Source organism: Hemitrygon akajei, chromosome 3 (assembly GCF_048418815.1).
Source record: "Hemitrygon akajei chromosome 3, sHemAka1.3, whole genome shotgun sequence".
Taxonomy (NCBI): domain Eukaryota; kingdom Metazoa; phylum Chordata; class Chondrichthyes; order Myliobatiformes; family Dasyatidae; genus Hemitrygon; species Hemitrygon akajei.
Genome location: NC_133126.1, coordinates 142049694 through 142065260, shown reverse-complemented (window position 1 = coordinate 142065260; position 15567 = coordinate 142049694). Strand labels below are relative to the sequence as shown.

The following is a 15567-nucleotide window of genomic DNA, read 5'->3' as shown; positions in this document are numbered from 1 at the left end:
TTTAGCACATTGTTTTTCACATTTTTAACATTGACTTTATTTTTTATTTTCCTTTAACATTAATTTTGGGCAAATTGTTAAGATTTGTTATCAAGCCAACTGACTGAATATTATAGCAAATGCTATATTAACTTCAACATAAAAATTTTAAAGACTAGAACATTTCTGTTTTTACTTGCACTTTTACAAAAATACAAAATTTCAAATCACCATGTTATTGAGTAAATTATCTATATGTGATAATGTAATGTGATAATGTAATGATATGTTATATGTAAGCAAAGTGATTAAGCAAAACTGATATGTGAAGTTTCATCTGACAGAATAAGCAGTTATCAATTTTAGATTAAAGACAATTTAGAATATTTTCTTCCTGCTTAGAGAGATTCTGCATTGGCTCATCGGACACCTACAGAATATGTATACAATATGGGGAGAACAGTGTAGGTACATAAGAATAACTGATAGTTTAATCCTTTAAGCATTTTGCAACTTGATGGCAAAAGGTAAACTTAATGAGAAGTGATCTGATTAAGCTATTGAAAATGACAAAATTGGGTTCATTATAGATTTTATTCTGAAGAATTCTGAAGATGTGTGCCTTTGACTCTCAGATATTGTTCAGTAAGTTTTCTGTGAAACTCCCTGGAATGTTTTGTTATATTAGAGGCTATAAAATTGCAAGCTTTTTGATGTTTAATATATTTGTGCGTTTTGAACTGATTAAACAAATAGACTTCATGTATTGTGCTATAGTCTGGGATGTTGCAGTAGATGTTTGCATGTGATTCTGTAATTTGTTTTGTTCGCCTATCATTGTTGGTGGTTGAATTTTAGACATTTTGCACAGTCTACTAATAACATCAATTTTTAATGTATTCTCGAGCTTAATTGTTTTTACTCAATGTGAAAAATTCTCTTCTAGTGATATATCTTCAAGAAAACTACCAAAATATACTGATAAACTGCTAATGACAATTCCACCATTCTCTTTTCACTGCCAACACACCACCACCATCACCACACCACTCTAGTAATGGTGAATGATCCCTGACTAGTAGAAAAATCTTCAAAATAAGTCATTTTTTCTGTTTTGTTCAATTTTTGGAAATAAGCAATTATCTGAGAGATTTTTGAAATTAGTAACTTTGTGTATTCTTTCTTACAGATGACTATGGATGAAAAGTATGTAAATAGTATCTGGGATCTATTGAAGAATGCCATTCAAGAGATTCAGCGCAAAAATAATAGTGGGCTCAGCTTTGAAGAACTCTATAGGAATGCATATACAATGGTATTGCATAAACATGGTGAGAAATTATATACTGGACTAAGAGAGGTTGTAACTGAACATCTGATCAATAAGGTACGTGTGTCAGGTATTTGAAGAGGGGTAAAAATGAGGAATTTAGGTAAACAAAGGTGTGGCTATTGTGTAAAGCAACACACACAAAATGCTGGTGGAACGCAGCAGGCCAGGCAGCATCTATAGGAAGAAGTACAGTCGACGTTTTGGACCGAGACCCTTTGTCAGTCTCAGTCCGAAACGTCGACAGTACTTCTTCCTATAGATGCTGCCTGGCCTGCTGCTTTCCACGAGCATTTTGTGTGTTGCTTGAATTTCCAGCATCTGCAGATTTCCTCGTTTCCTCATGTTTGTGATAATGTGTAAAGGTTGAGTTCACTTTAGATACATTGTATGAATAGTACTGTCCATAAATTAAGAATAATTTTAGTGCACATTATGCCTATTATGTCTTGGATGTAATGTTGAGTTTCTTCAGGCAGATTTTGATATTATCTTTGAAGCATTTCCATTGCTCACCAAGGACTTGCTGACCATCCTTCAATAGGGAGTAAAGGATTTGTTTGAAGAGACATGAGTTAAGCATCTGAATAACATGACCTGTCTGTTGAAGTTGCTGTTGCTTTATCGTGGTGGAGTTGCTGTTCATGTTGGCCTCCTCCAGTATATAGTGCACCTGTCCTTCCAGCTGATCCTCAAAATCTTTCAAAAGGTTCTTTGGTGGTATTGTTCCAGGGTTTTCAGGTGTCTAATGTAGGTGGTGAATGATTCAGCTCCATACAGTAATGTAGGAAAGACGACTGCTTTATACACCAGAAGGTTAGGACATGTAGGTCACAGTCTTCAAAGACTTTTTCTTTAATCTTGTATAGACTGCACTAACACTACTCAGGTAGTGGTTGATCTCTGAGTCGATCTCTGCTGCCAAGATGGGGAAAGTCATCAACATTTTCAAGGGTGATATCGTCAACTTTTATGGAGGGCTGGGTAAATTTCTGTTTGGGTGGTTGGTGATAATAGGACCTGAGCCTTTTTTGTATTCAAAACAAGTCCCAGAGCTCTATATGCAATGACAAAGGCATTAGGATACATTAGATTTTTTTCTTCAGAAAAGACTGTTGTCCATTCTATACACGATTGGAATTCCCTGTGACTGGTCTTGGCCATGAGGTGAAGAATGGCAGCAATAGGATGGATACAGTGATACAGCTCTGTTTGACTTCTGTCCTGATATTGATGGGTTGTGATGTAGCACAACTATTGCTGATTACTGTGGCTGATATGCCATGATGCAGTAGCCTCAGTATTCATAAGTACTTGTCAAGACAGCCATGTCCTGATATATGCCAGAGAGTTTAACAGTCTAATGCATCAAATGCCTTTGTCAATTCTATGAACATTAAGTACAAGGGTTGCTTTTAATTACAACGTTTTTTTCTGTAATTGGTGTGTTGTGAAAATCATGTCGTGCTGGGAAGACATCGCACTCAACTGATGCGCCTGGAGGAAATCTGTTAAAGAGGGAGCTGTGCTTCATGAGAATGACCTCTACTGTGTCGCAGAGAGCAAGTGGCAGCTGCGAAAGGAGAGACTGAATAACCAAGAGACCTAACCACTAACCACAACCACCAAATACTCGCGTACACCAAATATATACCATGTATACTCCATACCAAATACGCAGTTTAGTTGCATGTATGCCTTTACTAATCACAAACATATGGATGATCTCTACAAGTTATTCTGCTTTCTTAGCAGCTGCAAGGTCCTTTTTGAATATAATCATGACTTAGGCTTCCTTTTTGTAAACATGAGGACATTTTAATGTTAATTTGAGCAGTTATTCTCAGACTTCACAAAAAAAAGGTGGTCAAATTAAAGTTGGGTGCTAATCCTTCCTTGGCCAAGTCAAAGGCAATGGGATCATGTTGAAGTGCCGTGCTCTTACTTTGTAGCAAATACCAGGAAGAATCTTCTGTTTCAACAGTTGATTTGTACGAATACAGATTACAGGTTACTAAGTTTGCTGGTCTTGTTGGCAAAGTGTTTATGTTAACTTGGTCTTGAATCAGTAATACAATAAGGAGCATTGAAGTTTAAAGTGTGTAGTCCACAATTAGTCTATTTTAGATAGATTACATAATGCATTGGAAACACCTAACAAATTTGTTGCTTTAATAATTAAAATTCCAGGAAATGAAAGTAGAAGCAGTAGTACTCCCATCGTCACCTTTTCTGCGCTGGTCCTAAATCATTTGGTTTGCTTGTTATGTATAAATATCATCAGTCTGTATCTTGAGTGTACTTGGTTATTACAAACCCCATTTCCAGAAAAGTTGGGATATTTTCCAAAATGCAATAAAAACAAAAATCTGTGATATGTTAATTCACGTGCATCTTTATTTAACTGACAAAAGTACAAAGAAAAGATTTTCAATAGTTTTACTGACCAACTTAATTGTATTTTGTAAATATACACAAATTTAGAATTTGATGGCTGAAACACACTCAACAAAAGTTGGGACAGAGTTAAAATAAGATTGAAAAGTGCACAGAATATTCAAGTAACACTGGTTTGGAAGACTCCACATTAAGCAGGCTAATTGGTAGCAGGTGATGTATCATGACTGGGTATAAAAGTAGCGTCCATCTAAGGCTCAATCTTTGCAAGCAAGGATGGGTCGTGGCTCACCCCTTTGTGTCAAAATTTGTGAGAATTGTTGGTCAGTTCAAAAGGAACATTTCCCAATGCAAGATTGCAGAGAATTTAGGTCTTTCAACATCTGCAGTACATAATATTGTGAAAAGATTCAGAGAATTCAGAGACATCTCAGTGTGTAAAGGGCAAAGTCGGAAACCACTGTTGAATGAGCGTGATCTTCGAGCCCTCAGGTGGCACTGCCTAAGAAACCGTCATGCTACTGTGACAATTATAGCCACCTGGGAGTACTTCAGAAAACCATTGTTACTTAACACAGTCTGTCGCTGCATCCAAAAATGCAACTTGAAACTGTATTATGCAAGGAGGAAGCCATACATCAACTCTAAGCAAAAACGCCGGCAAGTTCTCTGGGCCTGAGCTCATCTCAGATGGACCGAAAGACTGTGGAACCGTGTGCTGTGGTCAGATGAGTGCACATTTCAGTTAGTTTTCGGAAAAAAAGTGGGTCGAGTTCTCCGTGCCAAAGATGAAAACGACCATCCTGATTGTTATCAGCAAAAGGTGCAAAAGCCAGCATCTGTGATGGTATGGGGGTGCATCAGTGCCCACGGCATGGGTGAGTTGCATGTATGTGAAGGTACCATTGACTCTGAGGCGTATATTAGGATTTTAGAGAGACATATGTTGCCATCAAGGCGACGTCTCTTCCCCGGACGTCCATGTTTATTTCAGCAGGACAATGCCAGACCACATTCTGCACGGGCTACAGCAGTGTGGCTTTGTAGACACAGAGTGCGTGTGCTTGACTGGCCTGCTGCCAGTCCAGATCTATCTCCTATTGACAATGTATGGCGCATCATGCAGAGGAGAATCAGACAACGGAGATCACAGACTGTTAACCAACTGAATTCTTATATCAAGCAAGAATGGACAAAATTTCCAATTGCAAATCTTCTACAATTAGTATCCTCAGTTCCAAAACGATTAAAAAGTGTTATTAAAAGGAAAGGTGATGTAACACAATGGTAAACATGCCTCAGTCCCAACTTTTGTTGAGTGTGTTGCAGCATCAAATTCTAAATTTGTGTATATTTACAAAATACAATTAAGTTGGTCAGTAAAACTATTGAAAATCTTTTCTTTGTACTTTTGTCAGTTAAATAAAGGTTCACGTGAATTAACACAGGTTTTTGTTATTGTATTTTGGAAAATATCCCAACTTTTCTGGAAATGGGGTTTGTAATTCTTTACAACTTTCTGCGATACAGCAGCAAATTGCAAGTATTCACCACAACAAGAATTTTAATCTCATCTGTGTTAAAAGCAAACACTTTATTTTGAGACTCTGAACCATGGTTCTAGAATCCCAGACTGGAAAACACCAATTCCACATCTCTCTCATCATGCCCTGCAAGGTTTTTGTACATGAGACACCTTGTATTCTGTTCCTGAGAGTATTAGTTTGGTCTGCTTAATCTAGTATAACAAATTGATCAACTCAGAAAACAACATGGCAAACTTTCAGTGCACGCCTTCCAATCCCAAATATATCCTTTCTTGGTTTGGGGGACCACATGTTTAGATGGTATTCTAGAAGCTGCTACGTATAGAGTTCTGCACAATTGGCACTCTGGTTCTCAATTTTTTTTGCCATGAAAGCAACTATACAATTTACCTTTCTAATTGCTTGTTAACCTGAACATTACCTTTGAGTGATATCTGTACAAGGGCACCCAGGTCCCTCTGAATGCAGTCTCTTGCTATTTATGAAAGAAATTCTACCTTTTTTTCTAGCAAAGTGGATAGCCTCACACTTTTCAACATCATATTCAGTTTGCAATGTACTTGCCTACTCGGTTAGCTAAATCCTTCTGAAGCCCCTCTGCATTCTTTTTAGAGCCCACAGTACCACCTAACTTTGTGCAATTTGGATACATTTCACCTGATGCCCATGTCCAGATTATTGATATAGATTGTGTAAAACTCTTCCCCCCCCCCCCCCCCCGGAAATTTTCATGATTTATTGTTTTACAACATTGAATCACAGTGGATTTAATTTGGCTTTTTTGACACTGATCAACAGAAAAAGACTATTTCTTCTCAAAGTAAAAACAGATCTCTACAAAGTGATCTAATTACAAAAGTAAAACACAAAATAATTGTTTAAATATTCACCTCCTTTAATATGACACACCAAATCATCACTAGTGCAGCCATTGGTTTTAGAAATCGCATATATAGTTATATGGATATCAAATGGTGTGCATTCTAAGTGTGTGAATTGTTTGTAGTAAAATATACCTGTATCTGGGAGGTCCAGTTGTTGGTGAGTCAGTATCCTGGCAAAAACTACATCATGAAGACGAAAGAACACTCCAAGCAACTCTGTGAAAAGATTATTGAAAAGCAAGTTAAGAGATGGATACAAGAAAATTTCCAAGTCACTGAATATCCCTTGGAGTAGTAAAGTCAATCATCAAGAAATGGGAAGAATATGGCACAGCTGTAATTCTATCTAGAACAAAATCTGAGTGACTGTGCAAGAAGGAGACTAGTGAGGGAGGCCACTGAGACCTATGGCAATTGTGGAGGAATTATGAACTGCAGTGGCTGAGATGGGAAAAACTGCATACAACAACTTGCCCTGGTGCAGTTTTATGGAGGGTGGCAAAGAGAAAGCCACTGGGGTGGGGGTGGGGGGGGGTGGGAATGCTCACGTGAAATCTTGGCTAGAACTTGCCAGAAGGCACGTAGGAGATGCTGAAGTCAGCTTCAAGAATGTTCCATGGTCTGATGAAACCAAAATTGAGCTTTTTGGTCATCGTACTAAATGCTATATTTGGTGTAAACCAAACACTACACATCAAAAATACACCATCCCTACCGAGAAACATGGTGGTGGCTGCATCATGCTGTGAGGATGCTTCACTGCAGCAGGCCTTGGAAGGCTTGTGAGGGTAGAGGGAAACCTGATGCAGACAGCAAGAGAACTGTGACTTGGGAGAAAAAAATTGTTTTCCAGCAAGACAATGACCTCAAGCATAAAGGCAAAGCTACACAGGAATAGTTTTAAAAAATAACAAAGTTAATGTCCTGGAGTGGCCAAGTTGGAGTCCAGACCTCCATCCAATTGAGAATTTGTGGTTGAACTTGAAAAGAACTGTTCACTCATGATCCCCATGCAATCTGATAGAGCTTGAGCAGGTTTGTGGAGAAGAATGGGGGAAAAAAATTGCAGTGTCCAGAGGTGCAAAGCTGATTGAGACCTATCCACAAAGACTAAATGTGGTAATTGCTGCCAAAGGTGCATCTACTAAATACTGACTTGAAGGAGGTGAGTAATTATGCAGTCAATTATTGTTTAATAATTGTAATAAATTTAGATCAATTTGTAGACATCTATTTTCACTTTGACGTGAAAGTGTCTTTCTCTGTTGATTAATGTCAACAAAAGTCAAATTCAATCACAAACTAGCTGATAATATAAAGCAGAATATTGTAAGTTTTTTCAGTTATATAAAGAACAAAAGGGAGGTGAGAGTTGATATTGGACCACTGGAAAATGATGCTGGTGAGGTAGTAATGGGGGACAAAGACATGGCAAATGAACTTAACAAGTGCTTTGCTTCAGTCTTTACTGTGGAAGACACTGTTTGCCAGAGGTCTGTGAGTGTCAGGAAGCAGGAGAGAGTGCCATTGCTATTACCAAGGGAAAAGTGCTAAGCAGACTCAAAGATCTTAAGGTGGATAAGTCATCTGGGCCAGATGAATTACATCCCAGAGTCCTGAAAGAGGTTGCTGAAGAGATAACGGATGCATTGGTCATGATATTTCAAGAATCACTTGATTCTGGCATGGTCTCTGAGGACTGGAAAATTACAAATGTGACTCCACTCTTTTAAGAAGGGAGAAAGATAGAAGAGAGGAAACTAAAGTCCAGTTAGCCTAACCTCAGTGGTTGGGAAAGTGTTGGGGTCCATTATTAAGGACGAGGTTTTGGGGTACTTGGAGACTAATGATAAAATGTCAAAGTCAGCTTGGTTTCTGAAAATGGAAATCTTGTCTGCCATCTGTTAGAATTCTTCGAAGAAGTAACAAGCAGGGTGACAAAGGAGAGGCAATGGATGTCATTTACTTAGATTTTCAGAAGGCATTTGATAAGGTGCCTCACATGAGGTTGCTTAACAAGATAAAATCCTATGACGTTATAGGAAATATACTGCATGGATGGAGGGATGGCTGACCGGCAGGAGGCAGCGGGTGAAAATAAAGGGAGCCTTTTCTGGTTGGCTGCCAGTGACTAGTGGTATTCCTCAGGGATCAGTATTGGAACTGCTAGTTTTCCCATCATTTGTCAGTGATTTAGATAATGGAATTGATTGCTTCGTGGCAAAGTTTGCAGATGATACATAGATAGTTGGAGGGTTAGATAATGCTGAAGAAGCAATGATATTGAAGCAGGACATGGACAAATTGGAAGAATGGGCAGAAAAATAGTAGCAGGTGGAATGCAGTATTGGGAAACTAATAATATGCATTTTGGTAAGAGGACAATAATGCAGACTATCTAAATGGGGAGAAAATTCAAACATTAGAGGTGCAGAGAGACTTAGGAGTCCTTGTGCAAGTCTCCCAGAAGGTTAATTCACAGGTTGAGTCTATGATAAAGGTGGCAAACGCAATGTTGGGACTTATTTCATGAAGAATAGATTATAAAAACATGGGGATAAAGCTGAAGCTTCATAAGACATTAGTCAGGCTGCAGTATTGTCAACAGTTTTGGACCCCTTATCTCAGAAAGGATGTGTCATTGGAGAGAATCCAGAGGAGGTCCAGAGGATGATTCTAGGAATGAAGAGGTTAACATATTTGGAGTGTTTGGCAGCTTTGGGCCTTTATTCACTGGAATTTAGAATGTGTAGGGGTCTCATTGAAACCTACTGGATGTTGAAAGGACAAGATAAGGTGGATGTGGAGAGGGTATTTCTTCCGGTGAGGTTATCCAGAACTAGAGGGCACAGCCTCAAAATTGAGGGATGTTGTTTTAGAACAGAAGTAAGGAGGAAATTTTTTTAGCCAAAGAGCGGTGAATCTGTAGAGTGCTCTGCCACAAGCTGTGGTTGAGGCCAAGTCCATGGGTAAATTTGAAGCGGAAGTTGATAGATTCATGATTGGTTGGGGCATCAAGGGATATGCTGAGAGGGCAGATATATGGGGTTGTGGGATCAGGGATCCCATTGAAATGGTGGAGCAGACTCAATGGACTGAATGGCCTAAATCTGCTATATCTAAAAGGTCTAAATCCATTGTGATTCAATGTTGTAAAACAATAAAACATGAAAGCTTCCATGGGGGAAGGGCCAGGGTGGGGGTGTGAATGCTTTTTATAGGTGCTGTATCTGAGGCCCAGTATGAATCTATTCCCATTTCCTGTTACTTGCTTGTTGCTACTAATTTTTTGTCCATTAACCAAACTGCAGTCCATTTCTGTACATTTCCTCCAGTTACCACTCACCACTTCCATAATAGAAACCAGCACTTTCCCTATCATGATGCTAATTTATAGAAATGTAAATACTTAAAATTTTAATAAACTTAGCAAACTGGAACTCTTTATCCAGCCATGGTGTTTGTGTCTTTAAATATGACCAAGGCTAGCTGCTTTTGGTCTGGTTGTCTTAACATTAAAATGAAATGTTTCTTCTGAGCTGTGGCTCTTGGGTGATTTCTGCAGTAAATTTGGACTGCTGAAAAAAAATGCAACTCAGATTTATCACAAGCAATTTACTATGTTTTTTTTTTACCTTGATGTGTATTTGCAATATGTAAATAAGAATTGATTTCCTTTTGGTTATTTTGCAGTAGTTTTATCAAATGAAAGTTGTGTAAAATGTGTACTGATTATATGCTTCTTTTACAGGTACGAGAAGATGTGTTGAACTCATTAAATAACAACTTCTTGCAGACCTTAAATCAGGCGTGGAATGACCATCAGACAGCAATGGTGATGATAAGAGACATCCTCATGTACATGGTAAATATCCTTACTCATTCTTAAATGTAACATGTAACTTAGGATTTGGAAATGTTTCCCCTTTCATTAATCTTTTCTCATATCACCCAAGGAAGTTCTAGTTATGATTACTGACCTGCGAAACCTTACTAAAATCAATGTAGGCAACAGCCACAGGTCTATCTTCATCGATCACCTTTGTCACCACTTTTTTTTAAAAAGTCTTATCAAGTTTGGAAGACATGACTTGCCCTTCATAAAGTCATGGTGACTGTCCCTATTTAGGCCATGATTTTTCCAAATGCTTATCAATGCTATCCCTAAGAATCCTCTTCAGTAATTTCCCTACTACTGATCATTGGTCTATAGGTCCCAGGAATATCCCTACTTCCCCCCTTGAGTAATGGAATAACATTTGTTTCATGCTAGTCCACTGAGATGTTGCTTGTGGCTGGAGTGGACACAAAGATATTGGTTAAGGCCCCAATAATCTCATCTCTAGCTTTACTCACTAACCTGGGATATATCCCATCGGGCCATGGCGATTTAATGTTAGACCCAACATTACCTCCTTTATCTCGAAGTGCCCTAGCAAAAGCAAAGCAATGTACATCAAGAGCAGGAACATAACTGGGGAGAGGATAGGACCACTCAAAGATGAAGGGGGGAACATTTGCTTGGATGCGGAGTGTGCGGGTGAGGTCCTTAGTACTTACCAAGGAGAAGGACGTGCAGGATAGGGAGATCATTGTTGAGCATATTGATATGCAAGGACATTTTGAGGTAAAGGAGGAGACCGTCTTGGGTGTCTTCAAAAGCATTAGGGTGGATAAGCCCCCAGGGCCTGATGGGATATACTATAGGTTATTGAGAGAGACAAGGGAAGAGATTGTTGTGGCCTTGATTATTATCTGTGTGTCCACTTAGCCACAAGTGAGATCCCAGAGTAGCTAAAGTTGTTCCATTGTTCAAGAAAGGAACCAGGGTTTATCCTGAAAACTGTAGGCTAGTGAGTCTCATGTCAGTGGTAGAGAAGTTTCTGGAAAGAATTCTTAGGGATAGGATTTATGTGCATTTGGAAAACCATGGTCTAATTTGGGAGAACCAGCATGACTTTGTGTGGGACAAGTTGTGTCTTTTTAACTTAATTGAGTTTTTTTGACAAGGTGACGAAGGTAATTGATGAAGGTAAAACCATGGATGTTATCTGCATAGATTTTAGTACAGCATTTGATAAGGTCCTTCTTTGGAGGCTCCTCCAGAAGATTAAGATGCTTGGGACACATGGTGAATTGGTGTTTGGATTCAGAACTGTCTTCTATGGGCATGTCAGAGGGTAGTAGTCTGAGGAACTTGTACTAACTAGAGTTCTGTGATAAGTGGTGTTCCGCAGGGATCTGTTGTGATGTATCTTAATGACCTGGATGGAAATGTTGATGGGTGGGTTAGTAAATTCATAGATGATACGAAGATTGGTGGTGGTGTGGATAGCGTAGAAGACTGACAAAGAATATAACAGATCAATTGCAGATATGTGTGGAGAAATGCCAGATGGAGTTTAACTAGTCAAATGTGAAGTATTGCACCTTGGTAGATCAAATTCAGAGACAGTCCACTGTTATGGGCAGTAGTACTATAATAATACTATCCTTAATAGTATTGATGAGCAGAATGATCTTGGGCTCCAAGATCATCATTCCCTGGCTACACAGGGTGTTTGGGTGGTTAAGAAGGCATTTATGGCATTTTTACCCTTATTAGTTGAGGCACTGAGTTCAAAAGTCAGGAAGCTACCACTGCAGGTTTTTAAAATTCTAGTTGGGCTGCATCTGGGAGTATTGCGTACAGTTCTGGTCGCCCCATTATAGATAGGATGTTGAAGTTTTGGAGAGAGTGCAAAGAGGTTTATCAGGATGTTGCCTGGATTACAGTGCATGTGCTGTAATGAGAGTTTGAATAAACTTGGGCTGTTTTCTCTGGAGCACAGAGGCTGAGGGAGATCTAATAAAGGCTTACAAGATTATGAGAACGAGATGCGAAGGTTATGTTTTTTTTAAATGGTGGGTGCTTAGAATGTGCTGACTGGGGTGGTGGTAAAGGCAGGATCATTGGACTTTTAAGAAACATACTGTATAGATAGACACGTGAATGTGAGGAAAATGGAAGGCTATAAAGGCAGAAGAAATTAGTTAGCCATTTGATTGCTAATTTAATTGGTTCAGCACAACACTGTTGGCCAAAGGGTCTGTTCCTGTGCTGTGGTGCTCAGTTCTATAAGATCCAAAATTCAAATTCAAGATGGAAACATACAGTGAAATGCACCATTTGCATTAACAACTAATACACCTGAGGTTGTGCTGGGAACAGTCAACAAAGTGCTGATCTATTCTCCCCATTCAGTATAAATGAAAGAAGTATAAAAGAATAAAGTATAAAGAGTATAAAAGAATTTCTAAAAACACAAAATGCTAGCAGAACTCAGCAGGCCAGACACCATCTATGGGAGGAGGTAGTGACGACGTTTCGGGCCAAAACCCTTCATCAGGAGTGATGAAGTGGAATTTCATTCTTTTTGAAAGCGTCTTCGCTTTATGAAATTTTTTACATGTTCTTATATTTGGGCTAATGTTTATAATAGAAAAATAGTGGAGTTTTTAAGGATTATGTTTGGAGACTGCATTTTTTTACATCAATAAACAAGTAAAATAGATTGAGAAGGGAAATGGTCCATTGGTAGAGTCTAACCAAGTATAACTTAATCCATAAACCATAAGTTTACTAGGCAAGAAAAGCAGGAAATACTTTCAGATACAAGTTAACAAAAAGGTATTTGAGAGAAAGAAAGGATTTTCCTTGCATAACTTAGCAAATTCTAGATTTTAATGTCATATTGCTGGTACATCACTCAGCAATTGTCCATAACTTTTTTAAAAACTTTCATACAACTCCATCTTCTTTGATATCACCCAAGGAGAAATCAAGACCAAACGCACACTTCAGGTGAAACAGTGAAAGGCTCTGTGTAATAGGGCCAGGACATACCAATATAGTAACGTCCAATTTTCAACTCACATGTTCTATCTTCATCATATTTATGAATTCCTATGTTCACATTCTGCTCAAATTACTAGTTTATTGTTGTACTTCTGTTGGCCTTTTAATCTACCGTAGATTCCGGACTACAGAGCGCACCTGATTAAAAGCCGCTGGCTCTAATTTTAGAAAGAAAATCAATTTTTTACTTGTACAGGCCGCACCGGATTTTCGGCCGCAGGTGTCCCACGTTGTAATATGAGATATTTACACAGAAAGATATTACACGTGAGGATTTTTTAACTTTTAATTAAATCCATATGGTAACATAAACAAATACATATTGCAAATGCTTTTTTTCGAACCGTGCCTGTAACGCGGCTACTTTTAAATATACGTTGCGTATACTTTTTTACTGAACAACATTCCAATATCTCCTAACGACTGGTAAAAAATATATATACTGCAGCCTACCAGGAAAAGTTATTGATCGCCTTTAACTTAAAAGCAGCGTTTTCGCTCCACCGCTCGCCCCCCGCCGTCCCATTTATCGCAAACGGCATTTTCCCACAAGACGCGGCGAAACCGGGTGTGACGTCATAGCATCCCGCGATGTAGTACAGAAAACAAATATAGTTAAAACTCTTCTAACTTTAACTAGAAAATGAATTACTAAGCGAAAATATTATAAACTAAATAACCGCCATAAAGGCAGCACAATGCTTTTCTTTGAGTGTTTTCCATGTTGATGAGGGTGAGTACAAATGACTGATTTACAATAATTTAATTGTGAAAGTGCGCTTGATTTATCGTACAATTTCATTGGACCTCTGTGAACTACTCATCAATTTTATTGGTCTACTGTTACGAGGCAAAATGTTTTTGGCGGCATGAAAAAAAACCATGCATTAGCCGCACCGTATTAAAGGCCGCAGAGTTCAAAGCTGTTCAAAATGTGGGAAAAAAAGTAACGGCTTAAAATCCGGAATCTACGGTATTATATCGTATAATTACAGTGTAACAAGCTTAGACTGATACCTGCCACTGCTGTGAAAATAGAAATATGTCTTGGCAAGCTTGATCAAAGTTAAGTGCAGACTCCTTTAAAGATTGTTTATAATTCAGAGTAACTTTCAAAAGAAATTGATAAATTTCATCCCTATGTATTGAACATTGCAGCATTCAACTCTATCAATACAATATATTCCACCATAGTTAAATTGGCAATATTGATTATGGTGGACATCAGAAAGTTGTGATCTACAGGTCACCATGCCTTGTGCAGAAACAGATTACATGCATGTTTAATTTTAAAAGAAGCTTACTTTTTGTAAAAAGTTATTAAACAGTTGCCATTAGTTTTAGGCATATTCAGACTGGCCAGTGTAGAACTAAACAAACATCATACTATCAGTCTGAAATTGTGTGTTCCGCTATTTATGTCTTGCTCCTCAAAAAAAAGTATGTTGAATGATGAAATGGCATGGAACAGTATAGAAACAAAGGATGGATTCAGGGATATTAGAAATGATTGTATCAGAGTAGCTGGATATGAGGGAGTGATGGAACATCTGGCGTGCAGCTAGAGTACCATAGCAAAAGTGGGTTCACCTGGAGTAGACAGCTGCATATTACTTTCTCAGTCCTGCTGCTGTTTATTTTAAAAGATCCACTTTAGTGAAAAGCACTTGGACTTTGCTTTTTGGGGCTTTCTAGTCACCCATCAATTGATTTGTGGTGTTTAACAACCTGAAATTAAAAGTTGAGGTTAATGTCTTATGTACAGTTGTAAGAAAAATTTTGTGAATCCTTTGCAATTACCCTGTTTTCTGCATTAATTGCTCAAATGAGGTTTAAGTCACAATAATAGACACACAATCTGCCTAAACTAATAACGCAAACAATTATACTTTTCATGTCTTTATTGAACACAGTTTAATCATTCACAGTCCAGGCTGGAAAAAGTATGTGAACCCTTGTATATAATAACTTGAATAATCTCCTCCAGCAACCATAACCTCCACCAAATGTTTCTTGTAGCTGCTGATCAGACTTGCACAACAGCAAGAAGGAATTGAGACCATTTCTGTATACAAAACTATTTCAGTTTGTCATTATTGCTGAACAGCATCTCAATTGGGTTAAGGTCTGGACTGTGACTTGGCCATTCCAAACTATGAATTTCTTCCTTTTAAACCATTCTTTTGTTGATTTACTCTTCTGTTTCGCATCATTGTTTTGTTGCATCACCCAACTTCTATTAAGCTTCAAATGATGGACTGCTATCCTGTAAAATATCTTGACACAATTTTGAATTCATTCTTCCCTCAACGACTCAGTCTGTCTAGGTCCGAGGCAGCAAAGTAACCCCAAACTATGATGCTCCTTCGACCATGCTTCACAGTTGGGATGAGGGTTTGGTGTTGGTGTGTAGTGTCCTTTTTCTTCCAAACATAGTGTGCATTTCTGCTAAGAAGTTCAACTTTTGTATCATCTGTCCACAGAACATTGTCCCAGAAGCGTTGTGGAACATCCAGGTGGTCTTTTGCTAAC

General features: G+C 38.4%; 1 protein-coding gene across 1 annotated transcript in view; it reads left to right on the top strand.

The window, feature by feature from the left end:
• LOC140725472 (cullin-3-like) overlaps positions 1 to 15567 on the top strand; it is a 91289-nt gene that overhangs the window by 32560 nt on the left and 43162 nt on the right. Inside the window, 2 exon segments of the mRNA XM_073040969.1 lie at positions 1169 to 1366; positions 9889 to 10002. Of these exon segments, the coding sequence (XP_072897070.1) occupies positions 1169 to 1366; positions 9889 to 10002 (312 nt within the window).